General features: G+C 48.6%; 1 protein-coding gene across 1 annotated transcript; it reads right to left on the bottom strand.

Moving 5' to 3' along the window:
* Positions 1-5850: 5850 nt before the first annotated feature.
* On the bottom strand, positions 5851-17787 carry ATCAY (ATCAY kinesin light chain interacting caytaxin). Its single transcript, XM_013951989.2, has 12 exons — positions 17663-17787; positions 13213-13277; positions 12638-12859; positions 11989-12174; positions 10994-11096; positions 10313-10444; positions 9470-9556; positions 8760-8858; positions 8452-8487; positions 7221-7256; positions 6411-6446; positions 5851-6006 (listed from the first exon to the last, which is right to left on the bottom strand). Exons 1-12 carry the CDS (start codon positions 17737-17739, stop codon positions 5997-5999), a joined length of 1089 nt encoding a protein of 362 aa, XP_013807443.1. The 5' UTR covers positions 17740-17787; the 3' UTR covers positions 5851-5996.
* Between the last annotated feature and the right edge of the window lie 5119 nt (positions 17788-22906).

Raw genomic sequence — 22906 nt, 5'->3', positions numbered from 1 at the left:
AAAGACTGCTAAATGAAAATAATGATACAAACTTGCAATCAGTCAAATGGGAGTATGATGTGGCTGACGGAAAACTACAGCGAAGACTGATCGAAGGGTATGTTTTCGTTTGAGGAAGGACATCTCGTCTTCTGATTGGGAAACTGTTGCTTTGGTAGGGTAGCAGTTAATCCGATGTCTGTGCTACGGTGTAGTCATAACATGACGAGCTTTTGAACTTGGTGTGCTGTGTTGGTCACATCCTTCCCACCGGGAGCATGGGGTCTGGCATGCTGCAGCCCTGCCTCCCTTTTTGTCAGCATTGACCAGATTCCTTCACGCCACACTGCTGGTGCTAGGGGCGTTTTGGTGAAAGGCCACTTGAAATGTTTGAGAAGTTTATTTCGTAACGTGTGCCTGCATCAGAGGCACTGCCAGAGCGACTAGCTGCAGGATTTTATAATATGCTGCCTGGAGTCACCATCGTGTTACACCTCTGGAACCACACCGAACACCAAGTTCCTGCGTTACTGTTGTCCACACCAACGTAGTGCAAGGCTCAGAATGTCACATTTGAGACAGAGCATTTCATATCCTTCTTTTGTAAATAAATTTAACTAAAAATCACAGAAAAAATGTCATTGTCTATACTGATATCATTGCAATAAAGGTTTTTTGATGAAGATAAAATTGTAGCCAAAAAAATCTGCTTTCATACACACAGCAAAAGTGTTGTCCTAAGAATATATACCCATATAAGCTGATATGAGCTTCCTGAATGAGTTATTTCATGGCATGAATATAGTATTGCTTGTTATAGGATTAGACTTGAATGTATTCATATGTTCCAATTCATTAATTGAAATATGCTGATATCCTATTTAAAAAAGGAATTAAGCACTCAAATTGGACTTCTCGGATATTCTCCTGTAAATGCTTGTTTATAAGAGAAGCCTTTTCAATGGAATTCCCCATCATCTTGTCAATTAGAGTATAAAAGAGATGAGGAAAAAAAGTGAGATTGTAAAGTTTAGATTAGATTAGATTATAAACCAAATACAGTTTGTACAGGTTGATAGAGACCCAAGGGAAGCTGTTTTTCCATGACTCTTCTCTAAAGCATAACACAGAGACACACTTGGAAAGATCTTATGTCATATTGGTAGAATAAATTATTTTAGTAAAAACGTTCTGAGAGGTTCAGTTTGCAGTATCAAAATTGCCAGGGAGGACTTTGATTTGGTTTATTCAAGGAAATAGCATTCAAACAACATTTTTTATCATATTTTCCATATGAGGCCAAAGTTTAAGCAAAAGATGTGGACAAAAAGAAGGACAGACATTTTTGCTTAAGGATCAGTCTGATTTTAATTGAATATCCACAGATTGTTATGGCATAATACAAAGCAAAAATAATAATACATACTTAACAGCAATCTATGTCTTCTAGCATAAACCACCTAATTACAAACACTTTAGAAAAATGACAGTTCACACATTTTTACATGTAGGTTTGGGTTAAGAGGGCTCACTGCAAAGGAGAAAAACGGAGATTATGTTACATTGTCATGGTGACTTTCTAAAATTCACTTCACCAGTAGCATGCTGTATTTTTGACTGCCAGTGAGTATGGAAATACAAAAGAGAAAACATGTGCTTTTGTTTTTATACCAATTTTGCCTGTACATTTTAGCTGCTGTCAGGCCAATCTGAGCTTATTGCCAACAGCATGTCATTAACTCTTGCTGTTTTTCATCCCTAGATACATAAAAGAGAGGATGTGTTGCTTTTAAAACCTTTCACGCTTGGGTTTTCTCGTACACGTGTGTACACACCTGTAAGCAAATAATCTTTGGAAAAGATGGAAAAATTGCAAAGAGGTAAGCTCTAAATGTCCACTCACATTTACACAGTACAATGCAGAAGAAATTGTGTTAACTATCCAACTTGAATAGACAGCAGCATCTCTTAGTTTTATTTCCTGTGTCTGCCTTGTGAATCAAAAATCAAAATTATTGGACAGTCCCAAATTTGGATGATTCCTAAATATGCCAGAACAAAGGAGTTTAACTGTATAAACCCAATGTTCGCTGCATAATGCCATGGAAGTGCCTGTATTTCAGAAGGCTGGACCGAGTACTCTGTTACCAGCTTTAAATGATGGGAAAGTATTTCCTAATCTATTGTTAGCTGTACAGGAAGGAATCTGATTTTTAAAGTTCGTAGGCTGATGCTGGGAGAATGTTGAACTTCGGCCATTAATTAGACTGTGAGCAAGAATACCGTGTTTTTTGTGAATGTGATGTCATGGGTATAAAATCAATTTTTCCGCAGCTAAAATATTGCTATACATGGACTCACCATCAGAACTAAGTAAATCTCAGGAAAGGTAGAATCCAAGAGCATAAAAATGTTGTTGATAATACCTGCTGTTTGATATAATACAGTGCATTTATAAGTCAAAATATTTATAGTTCGGAGATGTTTTTATGAGGCAGAAAAAAAGCCTGGTCTGCTTTTTGACCATTGACCCTTACAGCAACGTTGCTTAAAGGATGTAATTTATTTTATTTTATTTTTTAAACATATATATATATATATATATATATACTGGCAAAAGTCCTAATGTAAATGCACTTTTACTGACAAAAAGTTTTTGTTTTTTTTTTGCTGGTATAGCATATTTCCTTTGAGAATCTCTTTTATAAATCGTGTCTACAGTGGAAATGTGGAGTTTGGTTGATAAACCCTTGCACAAGTCGGCTTCGATATCAGGTCTCTTTAAGGAAGAAGCAAAGGAATTTGTAAAATGTTTTCAGCCACCTAAGATTTAAGGTAAATCTTGTCACTGGGGTTAAACCACTGGGGTTGACAGCTCAAGATGAATGTATGTGGCATATTTTGGTTGTGTTTATTACAGCATATAGATCGGATTTGATCTGAAACCCGTGAGAATCTATCAAACTTAGATATTTTGCTGTGTGTTTGCTAAAAGGATGCTGCCAACTTGATCATTGTGTCTCCATCCAAAAAATTTGCAGCTACTTTGGTTTCAAGTAACATCTAAAAATCGTTGACCGGAAGAAGTTAATGATACTTTTTTTTTTTTTTTGCTATAAAAACGCACTTTTTACATTTAACTAATTTACCTATTATGTGTTGCAGGGATTTTTAAGTTGAAAAGATATATAAACATTCATCTGGGAACAGAAAATTTATACACATACAATTTTGCTAAAAATTAAAATATAGTGCATACTACTTAGCTCTGTCAGAAAGTGCACTTTTTGAAAAATTGTCTCGACGAAGTTGCAGATTAACTTCTGTACTTAAATGCATTACCTTCGTCACATCTTGAAACGAAATTGGTGATATGTCCATTTTAACAGCTGAACCCTTAACCTTGCCCTGGAGGAATTCCCTGGAAAAAAAGTATGAGTAGTTTCACCTTCAGCTCTGCTCATTTTGTAGTTTTTCTGAAGATGTGGACACAGCGTCTTTTCTTTCTTAAAAATCAAAGCAGACCAAAAAACCCCCTCGCATTCTTCTGATATGGTTACTAGTCAGGATCAAGAAGTAATCTAAATGTAATCTGGATTTCCTATCTTCCAGGCGCCTGTGCTCCATAACAGCAGCATTTTCCAGATTGGTATGTTGTGAACGTTTTTCACTGAAGTGTTTAGCTACTACAGATGCAAAAAAGATTTCTAGGATTGTACTCTTAAACATCTAGTAAATGTTCTACCAAATTTGCTTGCTATATGATTTTAAAATTCTCTTTCAGTGTCCAAAATTATGCAGCATATTGCATTCTTTTGTGAAAAGCATAGCAGATGACTTTTATCCAAATGCGTAAAAACAGTCTCAAAAGAAAATCTAGGTTTAAGTACTGCCAATGGGAGATAGTGAATTCACGTACTCCGTGTTAGAAGGAGATTTGTGACTGTTTATTTGGAGTCTGAGCTGAAATTCATTTATTCGGGGGAAGTTTTTTTTCCTCTTGATTTCAGTGGGTTTGTTCAGTCTGTCCGACAGGGCGTGTGTGAAACGGGCCACGCTGCTTCGCGGATCAGGTTAACACATTAACGCTGGAAAACTTCTGACCGCTGCTTCTGCCTCAGAACAGATGCCCGCTGCCTGTTTGGAAATTTTAGGACAAAATGCCTTTTCGGAGGGTCTTTCTTAGCATAAAACCTAAACTTCAAATAGTTGAAGTGCTGGGTTTTTTTGTTTGTAGCCTTGAATTCACATTGCCAGTAACTGGCTCAGAATGACATTTCTAGGAAGCTGTGTGGATTGATGCTTGCTTGGTGCTTATTATTAACATACCCGTGAGATGGAATATGAAGCTTTTACCATCTTCAGCTGCTAGGGTTAATGCTATGGATGCCGTTCTGTCTTTTCATGCAAAGGTCTGTTCAGTAAATACATCCATGACTGAAGAGTCATGTTTCCCACCGAGATCTTTCTACCCAGGAGATGGGAAAAACATACATCGAATGGGAAGTAAAGGTAGCAGATTTGGTGCTCCTTTGTAGCATCTGGGAAAATAAAGTTCTCATCTGTTACAGAATTTTTCATTGAAGGGGAAAAAAAAGACAAGCTTTGTGTATTCAGAGAAGAGATCCCTAAGCTGAGGAAAAGCTTTGCTTTGCCTGAATGATCCTCTGGGGCATTTCGCAGCTGAGTGGTGTTCATTTCAAATAGCCACAAATTGGGGTTGCCAGGTTTAGCATATTCCTTAACTGGGGAAATCTGCGGGTAGTTCTTCATCTGCAGACCTCCACAAGGGGTTTTTCCTGGGGCACGTGAGACAGTTTACGTAGGCCGGCTCTGGTGAAATTGGGAGTTTGCTAAAGACCTTGCCAGATTTTCCTCTTCTCAAAGTGTCTTCTCTCCTTTGCTCACAGAATCCTCATGAATTCAAAAAAGCAAGCTGCAGAGTCCCAATATTGCATCTGCATCTCTTGGATAACTGAGAAGCTGAACCCAGATACAATGTCCCGCCTCCATATCTGCAGCATTCTCCACCTGGGGTTTTCCCAGGCGTATATGTTTTTTAGATGAGACCCTCATTACCCAGGGAGGGAAAGTGGGAAATTTCAAACATTTAGCAGCTTGTCTCTGCAATAGGAGGTATTAATAGTGAACGATTGTCCAGTGTTATGAAATCAATATAAAGATGAGGTGTGAAAAGCTTTCCTGTCCATAAGGCTCCTTCTTAAAACCAGACCTTTCTGGTGTGTGTGTGCGTTGGTGTGAGAAGATGCTCCTAAGAAGGTTCTGCGGAGGCTGCCATGCTATATGGAACCCTCTTTCAAAAGTATCAGAGTGCCTTACAAACCAGGACAGGACAAGTTAAAAAAACATGGCATTTACTCATAGGAAAGGTTCACTATGAGTTAACTTCTGCGTTGGACTGGCAATGGATTAACTGGGGAAGCCAAGGCTGGGAGAGGTGCGTAGACTGATGGGCACTTGGTATTTATGGGGACAAACATATACCGAATCTAAAAAGGGCAAAAATGCACTCTTTTCCTTCCCTGTGTTAGTTATTCCCTGTGGTGATGGCTGTTGTAATGTCTAGGCGGAGGAAACTGGTGTGCAATTTAAAGCAAAAAGTCTCCATGCTGGCCAGCAGCAAGTTAGGGGAAGGGTTTATAATTTAAACAAAAAATATATCTTTTTCTGGGCTGGTGACTAATGGACTACAGGATGCTCTTAACTTGCTAAGAGGAAATATGGTATCTATTTGCACTACTTACAGCTCTCCACAGACTGTTGTTGAAACAAGCTGGAACCTGTCCTGAAAAGTGCTGTTCTTGGCTTTTTTTTTTTTTTTTTTTAAGTAAAATGTTTTCAAAAAGTTTAAAGGACTTTGCATCTCTGGGACAAGGGAGGCAGCTTACAGAACCCGGTATGAGATGGCGACAAGGTCTTACACCAAAAGGTCATTTACATGGGTGACTGCCAGGCTGCGTCGTTCTCCTACTCCAGTCGTTCTGCTGCACTTTGCTTCATGACAGGCTGAGAAGAAGCAGAAAGGCAAAGTTATTTTTAGGAAGCCAATTGTAACACGTACTTTGTTCTTCCCCTAATATCCAAAAATATGAATGTGTTTGGGTGTAATCCTCTACAGCAGTGCCTCAGGGCCAGAACGGAAAGCTCTAATGGGTATTTATCTTCTCTAAGGACTTCTCCTGAGCATGTAGACTGTGAAGAAGTTACTGTAGGGTAATTGAAGCCAGCTCTGCAGTAAATTCCTTTTGAGAGGGCTGGTGCCTCTTCTGTGCTAGGTGAATGGCATTGGGCTAGAGAGCTTTTGGGTCTAACCTGGTCTTGCCTTTCTGGTTTGTGTTGGGTTACACGTGCAATGAAATCATCACGTAGCAGAGGGAGTGCAAACGAAAAAAATGAGGTACTAGTCAAACCTGGTTTCCTGATCCTCCACCGGGGGCACAGGCCTGCTTGGGAGAGAACCATCAAAACAGTAAGTGAATCTTCACCACAAACTACTCATCCTCTCTTACGGCCCTGAGGTCCCGTGTGTTTCTTTGCAACACGTCAGATCACGCAAACAGACCCCGGCAACTCTGATCAAAGCTCCTGCTGCTCTGGGAAGAGAATAGAAGAAATAACCACTGTTCCCCCTCAGGATCTAGTTAGATAGAATAAAAAAAGAGCGGCTGTATCAAGCTGAAACAGAGCCAAATCCAGGCCAAATAAATCTGGCATGGTATTTTGACACTGTCTTCCAAACCTCCCTAGAATTTTTTTTCCTGTCTCATGTTACAGCCTTGTATCTTGCCTTTACGCACACTGAAGATGTGCCTGACAGCGGTATTTGGCTCTCTGCATTGCACCAACGTGCAAGTGCTGCAGCTGAATGTCAGGAGACCCTTCCCTAGGGGCTCTGGCTCCCTGGCCCTGCTCCATGTCCAAACGGGTTCCCCTGCTCTGCCACGCTGTGAAGCAGTCAGGAGTCCGTTCACCTAGATGAAGATCGATAGCTAAAGTTCCAAAACAGAAGTAGGGCTCAGTGTGATCAGGAAGGTGGTGGCACAGTGAGACCTTGGGGAGAGCAGGGACTTTATCAATTCCCAAACATTTTAGAAACATCCTGTGGGTCCAAACCCCTCCCGAGATTGCAGGGCCTGACCCTCCGGTGGGATTGTCCTTGCCATGAGAGACTGTTCAGGCTATTCTGGAAGTGAAGGATATAAATATCAAAGAATAGTTACCTTTCCTTCTCAGCCATGTCTTGTTTCTCTTCTGCCCTGTAAAAGCAAATTGCATTTGAAATCTGTCGTCTAGGGGTATGAACAAGTAGAGTATCTAAGGTAGAGCATCTGCCACCTGTGGTTTCCCCACTGCCTGGGGGTCTTTCTACGGAGATGGCTGGAGCCAGACATACAGGTTTGATGCAGAAATGACTGTATTAGGTTCTCATCCAGGTAATATGCAGGCAGCCTAGATAATCCTAACGCTTTCAAGATGCCTCCGTCAGCCCCTGAGGGAGGGAGCTGACTAATTTGGGCTGGGTGACTCGCTTTTCCGCGGCTAACGCTGGACTGAACTGAATCCTCCCAAAGCGGCATTTCCCATTCAGTTCAGCAGCACGAGACGGTGTTATTATAGCACATGTATTGGGCTAACCCAGCTGGACCTTCCTGTGTCTGTGATTTTAGCAGAGCCAACCATTATCGCTGTTTATGGCTAACACTTTTAACTTAAATCACCGGCAATGGAACAACTCTTCAAAATGAAACAAAGCAAACTGGGAACTAACAGGCCTCTTTACACCACTCCAGCAGAACAAAGTGGCTTTTAATCTGCACGCCACCCCTCACTCGAAGGTCGCTTTGCATTATTGCATGGGGAAAATGTGACATCTTCACACATGGAGTGATTTCTACTTAACTTGGACAGCACGTACGGACTGTGCTGGTCAGGATGCATGCACTCATGGAGCTGAAAGGAACAGCTCTATGAATAAATAACCTTTTAATCAAGCTTCCCCCCAATGCCGGATCATCAGGGGAGTTGTTGCTAGCCAGTGGTAATAGGATAAAAGGGTCTTTCTCCAGCTGGAAGTTTGAGCTTGGAGCTATCCCAGGGATGCATCCCTAGCTGGGGGGAAAGGTGTGTTACGTGCTCAGTTTAGTTTCCTTGGATTTATGAATGTGAAGGGATAAACTAGAGAAGACAAGGGACTTTTCGATATTGGCCACACAACACTGGGCCAGGGTAAAGACTGTGAGAATCTAGGAAGCCTGTGGCTGCTGCTATGCATCTTTTGCCTATTTTGAGAAAATAAGTACAAATTAAATGTAGGTTGTGCGAGATATTGGGATAGGAGGAACATGGGATTCGCTGTTTATAACACACAAATAAACACATGAGACAGCAAAAGGGCAACAACATTATAAGAAAACAAACCCACCCTCTGTCCCCCCCAGAAGTTAATTTTACCTTTCTCTTCTGGCCTTGATTCTCTCTTCTTCATATCTGCAACAAACAGGAAACATTCTTTAAGTGCTACCAGGTGAGACTGTTCACTTTTAGTAAAACGCAGGGTTTGCTCTGAAGGTGGCAGAGACTGCAAATGAGCAGAGCGTGCAGGCTCCCACCTGGCACAATATACAGGTAAGATAAGGTTTGCCCCAGGCTCTGTGTTTTGAGTACCTGGGTCTTCACTCAACACACTCTCCTGCCCTACAGGATTTTTACTCCGGGCCTCTTGAGAGCTGTCTGTGCCCCAGGGTATCTGCAACGCTTACTGTAAGACGCAGTCTGGGATCTGCACGTGCTCCATCGGGATGAGTTGCTCCAATTCCTCCAAGCTGTGAACGTACTGGATCTTATTGATAAACTTCACACTGGTAGAGAAAGAGAAAGAACGGGTGCTTCAGGGCTTATTTGTTTTTTCTCTCCCTAGAAAGTCAGTGAGAACTTTCCCTGATGTGGAAGGATGTATCTAACTGGGACACGCTGCTGCTGTCAGCAGAGACCGAAGCTGGGGGCAGTGGCATAGGGCCTGAACAGAGCAGGCAAAACTTCACTTTAGTTGATGGGCAATTTTCTGCACCCTCTGCAGTCCACGTGAAACCATTTCCTCCCAGTGCTAATATGCTGATGACTAAAAAATGTGGTGGGATGTCACATCACAGTACACCACTTGCTTCGACCCCGCTTCTCACTATGGGTAGTGCATTCTACTGGAAGGGCTGAGGACTACCCAGGGAATCTGGTCTCTTGTAGTCTTTACACTTCACCTGCTGAGACAAAGTTTGATCTGGATCCAGATCAGTAAAGTATCTCCTGCTAAAACCATCTCTGGAGTTGTCCTCATAATTATCAGGCAGACATGGGACGAACAACAAACAGTCTCACCTTGGTCACTATGAGTTAAAGATTGGCTCAAGACCTGATTCATGAGGTTAAATTTCCATTGCAAACCCAGCTAAGTTTGGGAGCCTGTCATATTTACCTGATGAAGGGCCTGGATATAGCCAGCACTGTTCGGATGAACCATGATGGATGCACGATTATCAATGCTTTGAGGTTTTTGCGCAATCTGTAGAAAAGCCATGTGACAGAAAGTCAGATTTGGAGTGCCTTCTCCTGAACTCACCTGTGCTCTATCAGGGCCCTGAGGGTGCTAATAGGAGTTAATGTCCCTGACCAGCCTCACCTGGGGCCTCCACCCAAAACCCCTGTCTGTGGGCCAGGATCCCCATTTAAGCTCAGGCCTGGGGTATTGTAGGAATGTTGGTCTCCAGCTTAGCCACAGCCATGCACATACCTGGCTATGGCCCCTGTTGATCTGGACCTTGACTTGCAGCCTGACTTCCCAGTTTGACCTGGGATGTGTCTCATCACTGTGGACTTGCTCATCAGTCCCTGGGCTGTGTTTGACCCTGGTTACCCTCACTGTATCTCACCCTGACCTGCAGGTTGATTTCCTGGCTTGATCTCAGACTTGCCTCATCAGCACAAGGTTGCCTGATGATCTGGGCTCCTGGTTGAATTTGGCTACCATCTCCGAGTCTGCCCTGCTTGCCTTGTTTGGGTACTGTGTTAGTCTGGCCTCTGTGAAGGAGCTCATGAGGGAAGGAAGGAGAAGAGGAGGAGGAGGAGGAGGAGCAGGAGATGGTGATGGTGATGTCAGCCTGAAGTAGAGGAAGTGAGGAAACTGTGACTCAGGAAAAAATTACAGCACAGAGGGAGTGAGGAAGGAGGGGTTGTGGGGGAAGGCTGTGAGGAAGCAGTGGAGGAGATATGAAAAGAGAACAGGGAGGAATGTGGAGAGGCAACTCTGATGGGATCTCACCTTCTGTCTATCATCTGATAGCATTTCTTCAGCCAGCCAAGGCCTGGCATTCTCCTCCGGGGCGTTGCTCCATTTAGGTACACAATCATGTAGTCCTCAGCCACCAGCAGCTCCAAGCTACTGATCACGTATCTGTTGGGTGGTCAGAAGCAACAGCAACGTGAAACTCAGAAAAGGTCCCTTGGAGTTTCTCAGGTGCTTATGTGTCATCCCAAAAAAGACTCTAGCTCCTTCCTTTGTTGATCTTGGATTAGGCTTCAGACTCTCTTGGCACCTCTGCAGGATGCCTAGGGGGATTTCTCAGGAGTTGCCTACAGTTATTAGCACAGTGCATATACATTGATGGACATCCCTGTGCCATTCTGCCTAGCAGTAGTATCTACAAATGGTTCAGTATTGTGTGCATATAGTTGAGCCTGGTCATGAGTCCATCACTGGCATAATTAACAATAAATATTTGAATGCTTTGACTTATTGGACTCAGATGCAAATGTTGTGGACAATGGTTCAGCCAGTGATGTTCTGTCTAGTCTGCAGCTGCATGCTAGATGCATTTGGCCTGGATTCAACTGTTTTCCAGCTGAGACTCTCTATGCAACAAATATATGGAAACTGGTTCCCCAGAGCCCAGGTTATCTTTCTTGCCCTCCTTGCCTTCACTGGACTTGACTAGTGACTTACAAGAACAGATTCTCCATGATGTAGTGGTAATCGGCCAGGTTACTGTCTGGGAGGTAGCAGGCAGCAAAGACAATGATGGCATTGAGACCTTCTCCATAGTAGCCTAGGAAAGAAAGATACGGACAGCATCAGTGACTCTCTCCAGGGAGAGATGCAAGAGTTACAAGGAGAAATACCAGCAAAGATGTATTGCCAAATTTGGGCCTGTGCCTCTGTTCCAGGCTTAAGTATTTGTCCCTGTACAGACCTATTTCATGCAGAATTATGGGAAGATGAAGATGCAGTTGTCATACTGCTTGATGCCTTGTAGTTTGCCTCAAATCCACTGGGGCTAGGATCCAGCAAATCGTCATTGGAGCTGGATTCAGGAGACAGTGGTGTTAGTTAGACAATGCCAAGTAATAGCACACTCAGGCTGGGGAGACACACGAACCTTTTGGCTAACTTGCTGCCAAGCTTCATTTTGGTCTCAGATGGGAATGCTGAAAGATCTGCCCCGATTCTGGTTTTGGCTACAACATGCATGTGGGGTTCAGGGAAGGAATAACTGAATGTCAAAGAACAGAGCTAAGAGCTGTGCCCTGGGTCACTGCTTGGCTTTGCTCAAATCTCAGAAAGAATCCCTTACTTTGGGCATGCTGGTCTTTGGATGTCCATCCAGAGGCAGCTGGGCACTGAGCTATGGAGCAATTAAGCACCTAAGCATGGCCTGTGTTCCCTGCACCCAGGGCAGAAGGTCAGGGTATGTTCATACCCAGGGCCACAGCCACCTGTATTACTTCTTTTATTTATTGAAACGTTGCTACAGTGTCCATAGGTCTTTTAAGCATGAGCAGGTTGCTTTAGAGCTCGTCTGCCACTTGGTGGTACAAAAGGAACAGCTGTTTTTCCCTAAGGACAGCCCAAACAATCAGTCATTGCATCCCCTCCAGCTTGACAAAGATATACTGAAAAAAATCTCCACCAGGCCAAGATTTGGCCTCCCTCTCCCTCACCTCCATGCGTCACCACTCTCATGTAAGGTTTAATCATCTGCAGGTCGATGCGGTGTTCCTGCTCTCCGATGATGACTGTTCTCCAGAGCCGTCCATTGGTAGCACTCCCTTCTTCTGCCCCGCCGTCCCCAAACAGGTCCGCGCTGTCCCCAGGCATGTTCTTGGCTGTGGCTACAGGAGTGTCATCTGGAGAAGGGAATGAGAAAGTGCTGGTGGATGACTCTGTGGGACTGGAGAGAGCCATCTCATGCTTACGCATCTGGCTCTTAACGCAGTGTGTCAAGCGTGGATTAGTGGGGTAAAACACTTCTGCTATTAATATAATGTCAGAAGAGGCTCTGCAAGAGCCTCTGTGTGCAACAGGAGATGGCAACAAACACAGGCTGCAGATGAGCTGTGTCACCTCCAGCTTTGATCTGTGCAAGTTTGTGGTTTTTACTAATATTGCTCCACTGTCAAATTGCAATAGAAATAATCTTAACATCTCACATTGCTTATAATACCTGCAATCACAAAAGGCCAGTCGGTGCCTTTGCAAACTGCGTGCAGTCAGTCCCCTCTGGGGCTTTCACAGCAACGGTACTCAGAAGTTTGGGAGGGGAAGCAAGGACCACAGTATACAATCAAGCTCTGAGCAATGGTCTTTTACCTTCCCATTCCAGTTCATTCCCGTTCCCCAGGAATTCAAGGGAATCTGTCTCATCAGGGGTTTCGATATCGTCGACATTAATGTCCAGGTCATCTGGCGTGTCCAAGAAGTCATCAGAGAGAATGGAGCCTTCGCTCTGGTCCAGGGAAATGTTGATTTCAGGTGCAACGAGTGTCTTCCGCTTACGGTGTGCCCCATTAAAGTTTAAAGTATTTGGGGGAGCTGGAGATAAAAAGAAAAGAGTGGATGTGTTGTCCCTGTGCTGTGTCCTTAGTGCAAGACGTGGGGCTTTCATTAAGCATATTTCAGGCTGTGGTCCTGGAAGCTAAGGCTGGGGTCATAGCTGGGAGGTACTAAATGCAGAGAGGTAGGGCTGGGTAAGAGTGCCCAATGCTCATGAGATACCTATTTCCTCCCACTGCTTCTTGTGAAAGATTAGCAAATTCAAGTCTCTGCTGGTTTTCTCTGGGATTTTTGCTGAGACTTGGAGGGACCTGGGTTTCACCTGGACTGCGCCCCCCATTCCCTTAGCCTCCTTTTCCTCTGAACTCCCAATGAGCCGGATTGCTACTTACAGGACGTGTTTTCATCTTCTGTAGGACTGCCCAGTGACTCCATTCCCGTTTCTTCTGGGAGAGGTCTGCGGACAAGCCAAGACGCAAAGGTGAAAACGGGAGAAATAATATGTAATAACAGGTGAGGCCATAGTCAGTGTTTTCAGCCCAACTCTGGAGAAGGGCTCTTTGTGGCAGAGATGCTGGAGAGAACTGAGGGCGTTGGAGCAGATGTACAACCCCCTGTTTGCTCTGCCCTTTTCCTTTTGCCTATGAGCAAAGACCTGATGGAGAACCTCAGGTGATTTGCCTGAGAGCAACCAAGCAGCGGTGCTGTCCTACTAGAGCACTCTGCAATCTCAGGTAACTTCCAAGCTAACCCTGTGTGTAACCCCTCCACCCCCTGCCAAATCACATCTTGTCCTGACAAAATTCAGCCAGGGACACTGGAATAAATATCATCACCAAAAGAGCCTTGTTAACACCCTGGTTCTCTCCATATTATCCCCATTTTTGTCTTCATCAGGAGGTTGAAAGGCAGTGCCAAGCTGTAGAGTCCCTAATCGAGGCTCCAGGGGACACTTTCTGTGGTTGATGCTCTGGTGTCTATGACTGTTTCCCACATGGTGTAGGCAATGCAATGGGCTGCCCAGACTGCCCAAATTTGGCTGTTCCTAGGCACTGTGGAGGGATGCTTTGACTCACAGCAGCAGCTGAGCTGACTGCGAGCAGTGTGGGTGGAAAGCAAGTGGGGAACAGCCTTTGATGCACTTACACTTCTTCTTGAGAGCACCCTTCACCCTTGGATGGGTGTGCAACAGCGGTGGATGTTTAGCACAACAGCACTTTGCACTATCCACCAATTTTTTTAAGTGCATCCTGCCTTCTGTCACAGGCCCTGGCTACAGGGGAGCAAATCTTCCACAGCACCTTCTACGACCACCTCTCCTGGGAGGTAGCTGCCTCCTTGGTCTGTAGGGACTTTGCTTTATGGCAGGCAGTGTTGAAGGCAAGGTTTAAACCTTGGGTACGATCCTAGAATTGTCTCCTCATCCTCATCTTGGCCCCCTACTTGGCAAAAGCTGCTGGTGATACCCAAATCTATAGAGATTTGGAAGGTGGCTCGCTATGAGCTAGGACCCAGCTGCCACACTCAGACCCACAGCAAAAAGCTGATGGCTGATCTGCTGCTCTCTTCCTTGAGCTCCTTGAGCTCTCTTCCTTGAGCTTCATGTCAGAGGCTAAGACTTGCAGCTTCTCATATTTGGCTGCGGCTTGGCATGAATGAGATTAGAAATACTAATTGAATTAAAAGTTTGGCTTTCCAGCGCAGGTGCTAATGCCAGGTCTTGTTACATGGCCATCGCCTTTCAGAAGTTGGGGGAGATGCTCCAGACCTGTTTTGGGGGAAGCAAGGTCAGCATTTGGCCTCGGTGCTGTGGTGAGTGACCCTGGTGGGTGGTGCTGAGTGGCACGCTGCCCACCCTCAGCTGGGCACCTTGTCCCCTTACTCCAAGCTGGGACTTGCACCCGGCCCCTGGCGTTAGCATGGGGTTGTGCAGCGTGACCAAATCCTCCAAGCCCGTGATGTGTTCATGATGTCAAGCGCCTGCTTATTTGGGGCCTTCCAAGCCATTTTTTTCACCTGTCCCTTTTGGTAGATGGAAGTGGGAGCTCGACCTTGCTCTCTTCTCACCAGGGGAAGAGGCCAGGCCTCCAGATATTAAAGAAAACAGGGTGCTGGGACAGCCCTGGGGTGAAACGTGGGGGAAAAACCATCACTTTTAAGGCGAGTGCTCTGAACATTGGGGTGGTCCTGTGCCAGGGACTGTTTTGCAGCAGCCTGGGGCTGGACACGGGTCCTCACCAGCCGAGGATGCCTGGGAGGGAGCTAGCTGGGACCAGCATCTCCACGTGGGCAGGAGGCTGCAGCCTGGCTCTGCCCTGGCTCCTCTTGGTGCTGCTGCAACACCAGAGCCACCAGCCCAATTAAACTGCATAAATACTTAGATGAAGGGATAATCCTCTCCGAGCTGGCTGTTGTATATTTATGAGAGACCTGATCAAAGGCACTCAGTCCTTTCTTGCTTGCATGGCTGCTAGGAAGCGACGATATTCCTGGGCAGCAGTCGGAAAGATCCCAGGGCCCTCTGCCCCCCTCCAGCCTTCCCTCCTCCTTTTTGCTTTCATCTCAAACGTGGCCTGGCTGGTTATTTATCCCACTATGAGCTGGTGCCTGGCACAACTTGGTGACAACAGCATCCAAACGGGAGAAAAGGTCCTGCTGTACCCAAATCTGGGCTGAGTGCCGGAGCGAGAATGCTCTGCGGCACCACTACGGTATCACTGCAGGACGCGACTCACACAAACAGCCGGGCCGGGCTGTTGGCAGGAGGTTGGAGCAGCAGGCAGGGGTGACCCTTTCCTCTCCACTTCCCCTCTGCTTGCTCCCTCTCCGGGCGCTGGCTTGGCGTGTCAGCGTGGCCCCTTTGCAGCCTGCAAGCCCTGAACCTGCTCTGCAGATCGGCTTTGCAGGGAGGGACAGGAGTGTCCCCTCGTGTTCTTAGCAAGGAGCCGGATTCAGCTCCCCCAGCCCAGATCTGTCTGGGATACGTTTTTGTGGCCAGATAGGTTAATCATGGCTAAGCAAAAATAGCTATGCAGCAAATCATCTGGTAGAGAGCTGCTGCTGTCCCCCCGTGCAGCAGCCTTTGCCCTGTTGTTTTAATGCTTCTGGGGGAGCAGTACTCGAAAATTATTTTTTAAATGCCAGCTAAATGCAGCTGGCCCTCAGTTGTTTGCCCAGTGGCTGCTTGGGCTCTGTTTTAGTTGCATCATTCCTGCTTTAATCCCTCTGCAGTGGAGGGGAGGGCAGCTGCACAGCGGGCTGGGGAGCTCGTTCCTAAGGCTCTGCCCTCATCCCTGCCACTGCCTTCCTGGCCAGCCACGGTCACATCACTTCACCTCTCCCTGTGCTTCCTTTCCCCAGTTTGGTCAGGGAAAAAGATGCCATGTCACGCAGTGCCATGGGCTCTGCAGAGGGAAATGCCCCTTCGGTGGCTTAGCTGTTGCTGGAGTAAGTTTGCTGCTTGCCTGGCAAGGGCAAGATGGAGCCTGCTCCTGCTCAGACACGAGTGTGGGCTTGGGTGTGGATCACTGGGCCATGATTCAGGTGCCAGACCTGCTTTAGCCCCAGACTTTTTAAGCAACCTTGGGCAAATCGCTTCTCTCCTGCCTTACTTTCCCCTCTACTGAGCTGCAAGCTCGGCAGCATGGTGCTCTGGGGGCATCTATGGGTGGCAGAGGTCCCTCAGCCCTGCTCTCAGAACAAAGCAAAGCCCATCCTCAAAACCCAAAGGCTTGGCTGAGCCCATGCCCAGGGCTAGAGGAAGGATGACAAGCGCAGTCGGATGAGCAGAGTGCCAGGACGGCGGACAGAGGCACTCAGTTTCGCACTGCAGCTGGGGCCAGGGCGGATGGAGCTGAGCTCATGCGCCCACGCTGCGGGGGACAGGAGCCCTTTTCTGCACGGCCGGGCTGGCAGCGGCTCGGGCTTGCCCGCACACTGAGCTACTGTCCTGCCAACACAGGCTCCCTGTGGGCTGCCGGAGGGGACCTGCTGCAGCTGTGACGGCTGGGCCAGCCCTGAAAAGCCCCTGGCCCCCCTCACGTGAGGGCTGGCCATGCCAGCTGCTTGGCACTGGGCTGCGTGGGGGAGCAGGACTGGTGCTGGACATGTGGGGCGACACATGGACGGGGACAGGTGTGGGCACGTCCTTCGGGTGGCTGCAGGGAGTTCAGTGCATGCAAAGCTATTAGCTCAGGGGGGTTTGTCTGCTTTCAATGCAGCTCATAAATTGCCTGGGAAGGCTGAAGCTGCCAGCTTGTCACCTGCTCTCACCCATGTGTTTCTTAAAGGTTGCAACTGTTGCTTCAAAGGAAGGAGAGGAGAAGCAGCAGGGTCACCGGCATGGGTAGAGCAGCTTATGTCTGCCCTGTCCTGGAAAGCATGAGCATCTCTGGGGCCGAGAAGCTGCAGGGAGAAGGGAAGAGCAGCGCTTTGGCCATTCATTCGCCCAAGCAGGTGGCCAGGTCCTGCTGCACAGCGTGTTGGCACCGGTGGTCACCGCATCCCAGGGACTTTGCTTCCTGGCCATGCAGCATTGCTTTGTCAGGGGAGATGCATCCAATAGCCCCTCCACCCCTGTATACCCCTAGCCATTGATCCTGGTTTTTCTTCTCTGCCCCACACCCTATTTTTGGCATGCTCGCAGAGCTGCCAGGAGCCGCCTAACGCTTCCAAGCAGGCAGAGCAGACTCGCTGCAAAAGCCCTGGCCGCAGCTGCCCTGTGGGTTGCAGCTCTGATGGAGCTGAGACTCCCGTTGCCTTTGGGCTGCCGGGAGGGGATGGCACGCTCCGCACCTTGCTGGTTTCTTTCCAGCTTGCCCTGGCTTTTTGCAGGGAACAAACCTGGGAAAGTCCTCATCCTGCCACTCCTCCTTCACGTCCACGTTCTCCATCCGCAGCGTGGCCTCAGTGGTTCCCATCGTGCTTGGAGGGTGGCTGGCTGCACAGTGTCTCCCGTGAGGAAGGGCTTGGGCTGGAAAGCAGAAGGCAGTGAGCAGGTTGGCAGTGAGCATCGCTACAAAGGAGTCTTAATCCGAACTGTTTGGAGCAGGTATGCTGGTACTGTACCTCGCGGAGAAGCAGCAAAGTAGCTGCTTGCCTTGTAAAAAGAGCAAGGCAAGGACATGGGGTTTTGTGGCTCCTGATGCCGTTTGGGCTGGAGCAGAGGAGGTGAGGTCAGCCTGGGAGCAAGGCAACAGGTATCTCCACCTGGCTGTGACCTTAGTGCTTCCCCCTGGAGATAAACCCTCTGTGGGCTGATGCCCACCCGTTGCTACTTCTCCTCCCCGCTATTGCTAATCCTGACGTTCGCAAGTGCCTCTGCTGAAGGAACCGGCATGCGGCTCTGGGGGAAGAGCTCCTCCCAGACTGCTCTCAGGTGGGTTTGGCAGCAGCATCCGTTTCCATTTTGCTGGACTGCGTGGAAGTCAATGACTCTGGTTTTGCCAAGAAATTCCTGACTGCTGCTCCCTGCTCCTTCCCCGTGCTTGTCCCTGCTCCTGGAGAGGGAGCCTTAGCCCCCAAATTGGACATCTTGCTCTTGCACCCCAGAAGATTTCATATCTCTGCCTCGCTCCTGGGGGAACTGGAAGCCGAAGTCAAACACCCGGAGCAGCCCAAAGGGAGGCAAGGTGGATGCTACTCCCAGCCTGGGCCTTCTGCCCGGTGCAGACAGGAGAAATCCAGATGCCATGGGCCTTGCTCTCACTAACACGCAGCAGCGCGCAGGGCCTTCAGGACCGTATATGCATTCGCTTTCACAAGGAGGTTTCTACACCTTCCAGCCAGCAAAAACCAGCCCTGTGCATCTATCTCCTAGTGGCTGTATCTGCATTCGGTGCACACCCACAACCCCTAGCGAGGTCCGGATGGAGGCTCGGGACCAGTCCGTGTGGACCAGCGCCTGTCGGAGAGAGCAGGTCTGCTGCTGGCAGCCGGATTTTGCAGCTGGGCTCAACAGCACCTGAGCCCAGAGGAGATGAGGCTGGGCCTCATCTTATTGACAGCGTATTCAGGCTAAAGAAGCCAGCTGGTGTGTTGGGCACGTATATTAACAGTCCACTGCAGGAAGGCTTTGAATGCTCTTCCTGAGCTCAGTCCTTATTCTATAAGCCTACCTAGGCACTGGCTGGATAGTAACCTTTATTATTAATTTTTTTATTTTTTTTAATTTTTTTTTAAGGATAAGAGCCCTGGGTTGAACTCCCAGGTGGATGGAGCTCCTCTGTCTGTCCCTGGTGGTCGGGGAGATGAGCATCTGGCCCAGAGCTTGACCCACTGCTACGCGGCTCAGCTTTTCCGCTTCCTCGGGGGGGTGTATGCTTAAAGAGGGTGTCGCTGGCGACAGCTTGCGGGGAGGTGAATCTGCCTGTGTGCATCTGTTTTGGAAGAATGGAGCTCTGTAGAGGCCTGAGTATAAATCAAGTATCCGTCTTTATTGTGGGTGCTGGCGGCGATGGAGAATTGGAGCACAGAGCTGCCTGTGATGGTTGCAGGGCCCCCTCCCCGAGCCTTTCCTCCCAGTGTGCACGTTATACATTCTGCCCTTACCCCTGCATCCGGCTGCATGCGATGCCCATGAAACGGTCACGCGTGTCCCCATCTTTGGTTTCCCTACGTGCAGGCCAGGGTGATAACCTGGCTGGCAGGAAGACCCCCCCCCCATCCCCGCGACTGTCATCTGCTTTCTGCCAGCCCTGGCGGCATCATGGAGGGAGGCAGGGAAAAAGGAAGATGGGGAAAGCGCTGCCAGGCCCTCGGTGTCAGCCCGGCAGTACGGGAACGGGGATGACGTGGTACTCACCGAGGCTGGCGCCTAGCGGGGAACAAAGCTGGCCTTGCCCGGATCCCGGCTGCGCATTCCTGCTGCTGGAGCCGGGCCGCTCAGGGGCTCCGGCGCCCCGACCCGTGCCGGCACCCGCGCGGCTGCCTCAGCCAAGCCGCGCGGGGATGCATCTAGGTTGGCCTCCCTGGCAGGAGATGTCCCTTTGCAAATTCAGGTTTCATCCAGGGCAGGAATGGAGGACAGTGATTTGTCTTCTCCCAAGGCTGCCACTTCCTTCTGCCGCCTCCCTCCTCGCCGAAGTATTTTATTATTTTCAGCGTGCAGCTGGCTAAGCCCCGGCTCTCTTAAGGCAGCTAATTGCACCGCTTTTGTGTGCGCAGAGGATGGCAGTGGCAGAGGGGAGGGGGTGTTGCAGGAGGAGGGGTGGGGAAGGGAGCCGCAGGCACCCCCCTTTCGCTGCCGCCGCTCCTCCAATGGGCTGCGAGGTACCAGATAGAGCCGGATGCTCTTCCTCGGGGTGAATGATGCTGCGGGCGCTGAGCGCACCCAGCTCTGGGCTGCTTCTGGGGACGGATGCTGGTCGTCCATCAGGATCCGGGCCAGGCTGGGACACGGGAGCTGAGGAGGGATGGGTGGGAGCAGGAGGGCTTTTAATGCAGAGCATTGTTTGCTGAAAGCAAAAGGCGGCCTTGACATGTGGTAGGATGCAAGGGAGTTTTTCTATATCCAATATAATGGCCTGCATAGCCCTGCTGGTGTGTGCCTAAACCCCAGGCTCTGGTCTCACTTCCAGCGCCTGTGGTGTGAGTTGGGTTTCTAGCAAGGAGCAGTGCAGCCTCCGCATGTGCTGCATGTTGCCCTGGCTGGTCTGAGCACCAGAGGAGAGGGGTCAAACCTCCCTTCCAGCTGACCTTTTTTTAGACATCTGCAATAAACCCTGCCTGTGTTTCTATTGCTTTGGGCTAGTCCTCAGGCCTCCAGGTGAATTCTGTGCTGAACTTCTGGGTCCGTTACTTGCAAAATGCACATATGTGCACACACATGCGCCGCCGCGCGTGCTGGTACCTCTGGCGGGGAGAGCACCTCTGTCCATATTGCAACCATGCTGCTGACTGGGCCCCGTTGTGCCCAGCGCTGTGCAAACACAGATCCAGCTGTCGGTCCATGCTGGTGCTGGGGGATCTGCTCTTGGTTACACGCTCCCAGGATGCTCAGAACAGCTTCAGAGCCTGAGACCTCTGCTAGCTCCTTACCTAGTGTAAATCCAGCACAGCGACTGAATATGTGGCGATTCTTATCTGCTCCGAACTTGGGTCCGCATCTCTGCCTTGGGGTTCCTGGACTTCAGCAAACAGCCTTTCTTCCAGCTCAGGCCAAAGACCTGATCCAGCTGCAGGCAGAAATAAGTGTTAGAGGCAGAGTTAGGCTGGCGCTGTACAAAGATGAAGGTAGCTCCATCTTTAGCAGTGACCCCCCAGCCAAGGAAGCTCAATGGCTTGTCATTTGAGTCTTAGCAGAGATGGTCAGAGAGAGGCCAGGGTTGCAGAGACACAACATCTTTTATTGTATCAATAGACAGAACAAGACTGCAGACTGGTGCCTGCTGCCCTGGGAATCTCCTGTCACCATCTGCTAATTATGTGTTTGATTTTTGGGGCTATTCAGTGGGGAGAGTGGCTGTGGTGATCTGGAGATCAGGGCAGGGTGAGGAGATAGAGGAATGGGGTGTGGTGGAAGCAAGCGTCTACCTAATGCATCTCTGCTTTTTATGTTATAGCAAGGATGCGAGTCTCGTGCTGGTCCTGGATCTCCAGCACCCATGGTGCGGTGCTGGGACCTCTCTTGGGCCAGGCCTCTCCACTGACGCAGCTGGTTAGCCTGATACAGTTGGTTAGCTCCATGAGGACACCGTTGTCCTCTTAGGACTGGTGGCTTCTGTGAGACAAGATGCTGAGGACAACAGTTTCCAAGTGCAGTGGGTGCCGCCGTCCACATTAGCACTGGCTGAGCACCAGCAGCTCCCAGCCATGCATGTGGTCAGCATGCTCTGCCAGAGATGCTGGCATGTTTTGGCTCTGCCTGGCAGATTCTGGATCAGATTTCTGAGGGTGGGTATCGCTTGTGGTACCTGACTTACTTACTCTTTGGGCATCCCCGTGGTCCAGGATGCACACAATATTTAAGGATGCTTTAGGGATGCATTATCCTTCTTTAAAGCGTAAGAAGTGGACAGAAGACCTATGGGCAAAGTCTTTAAATTTTGACAGCTTGGGAGTGACTTATCAAAGCCAGCAGAATAATCTCCAGCTAAGGTGGCTATTTGCTTTTTTCCTTCATTTTTATGAGAAACCTTCTTCTCCCTGTTTCCCAAGGCAGGTGCAGCCTGACATGCAGCATGCAAATGCCATCTACTGACTGTGGTCCTGTGGCATGGAGCAAGTGTGCTTCTCCCCAGAAACTCTGTCTGGACACTGAGGTACAGCTTGTATCACACTGAGCTGAGACACATACCTGGCTTTGGGCTGCGTTAGCTCAACCCTGCTTGCCAGCACAAATGGTTTTGTGAAGACTCCATCTTCTGATATGTTGGGACTCGTGTGTGTGTGTGTGTGTGTGTGTGTGCTTGGCTGTGCTTCACCATCATGGCTCTTCCTCTGCGAGCAGGCAACACCTTTCCAGCTGCGCCATGGTCAGGCCACCCCACAGCCTCTCTGCTCCCCAATTTTGGTGCTGAACACATCTGGTCAGTGCTTTTGAGGGATGCCTGAGCACATCTGGAAAGGCTGCTTCCAGGGGGAGACCATGAAGCAGAGCAAGCTGGCACAGAGGAGCTGCTAGGGGGTAACCTAGGGGTGCGAGAACCCAGGCTGTGAGTCCTGTATGAAGGCACGAAGGGCACGGAGGGAAGAGGAGGACTGCGTGTCACTTCTGGAGAGTCCCTGTAACTGCCACGTGTGCTTCTTCCTTTTGTTCCCCTGAATCTGATGCTCGTTTTTGGCAGCAGGAGCTCGTGCAGATGGGGCCTTCCCACGATCTTGCAGATCTCCAGCAATCCAGGGGCTCTGGATGACTATCTTCTGTGCACGAACCTGTGATCTAACTATTGGCTTGTTCAGAAGTGCTGATGTTCTCGTGGCTACAGCCAGCCCAGCTGGTTTTCATACGCTGATGGAGATCAAACACTGAGAAACCTTTGGTTTTCTGTGAAGATTTTGGAGTTGGCCACGGGAGGGCGATGAATCCAGCCCAGCCTGGGAGACGGTCTGTCACTGCTGGCTGAAATGGGAGATGCACGAAACGGG

Source organism: Apteryx mantelli, chromosome 30, assembly GCF_036417845.1.
Source record: "Apteryx mantelli isolate bAptMan1 chromosome 30, bAptMan1.hap1, whole genome shotgun sequence".
Lineage (NCBI taxonomy): Eukaryota > Metazoa > Chordata > Aves > Apterygiformes > Apterygidae > Apteryx > Apteryx mantelli.
Note: the sequence above shows the minus strand (reverse complement) of the source record. Positions and strands in the feature narration are given on the sequence as shown.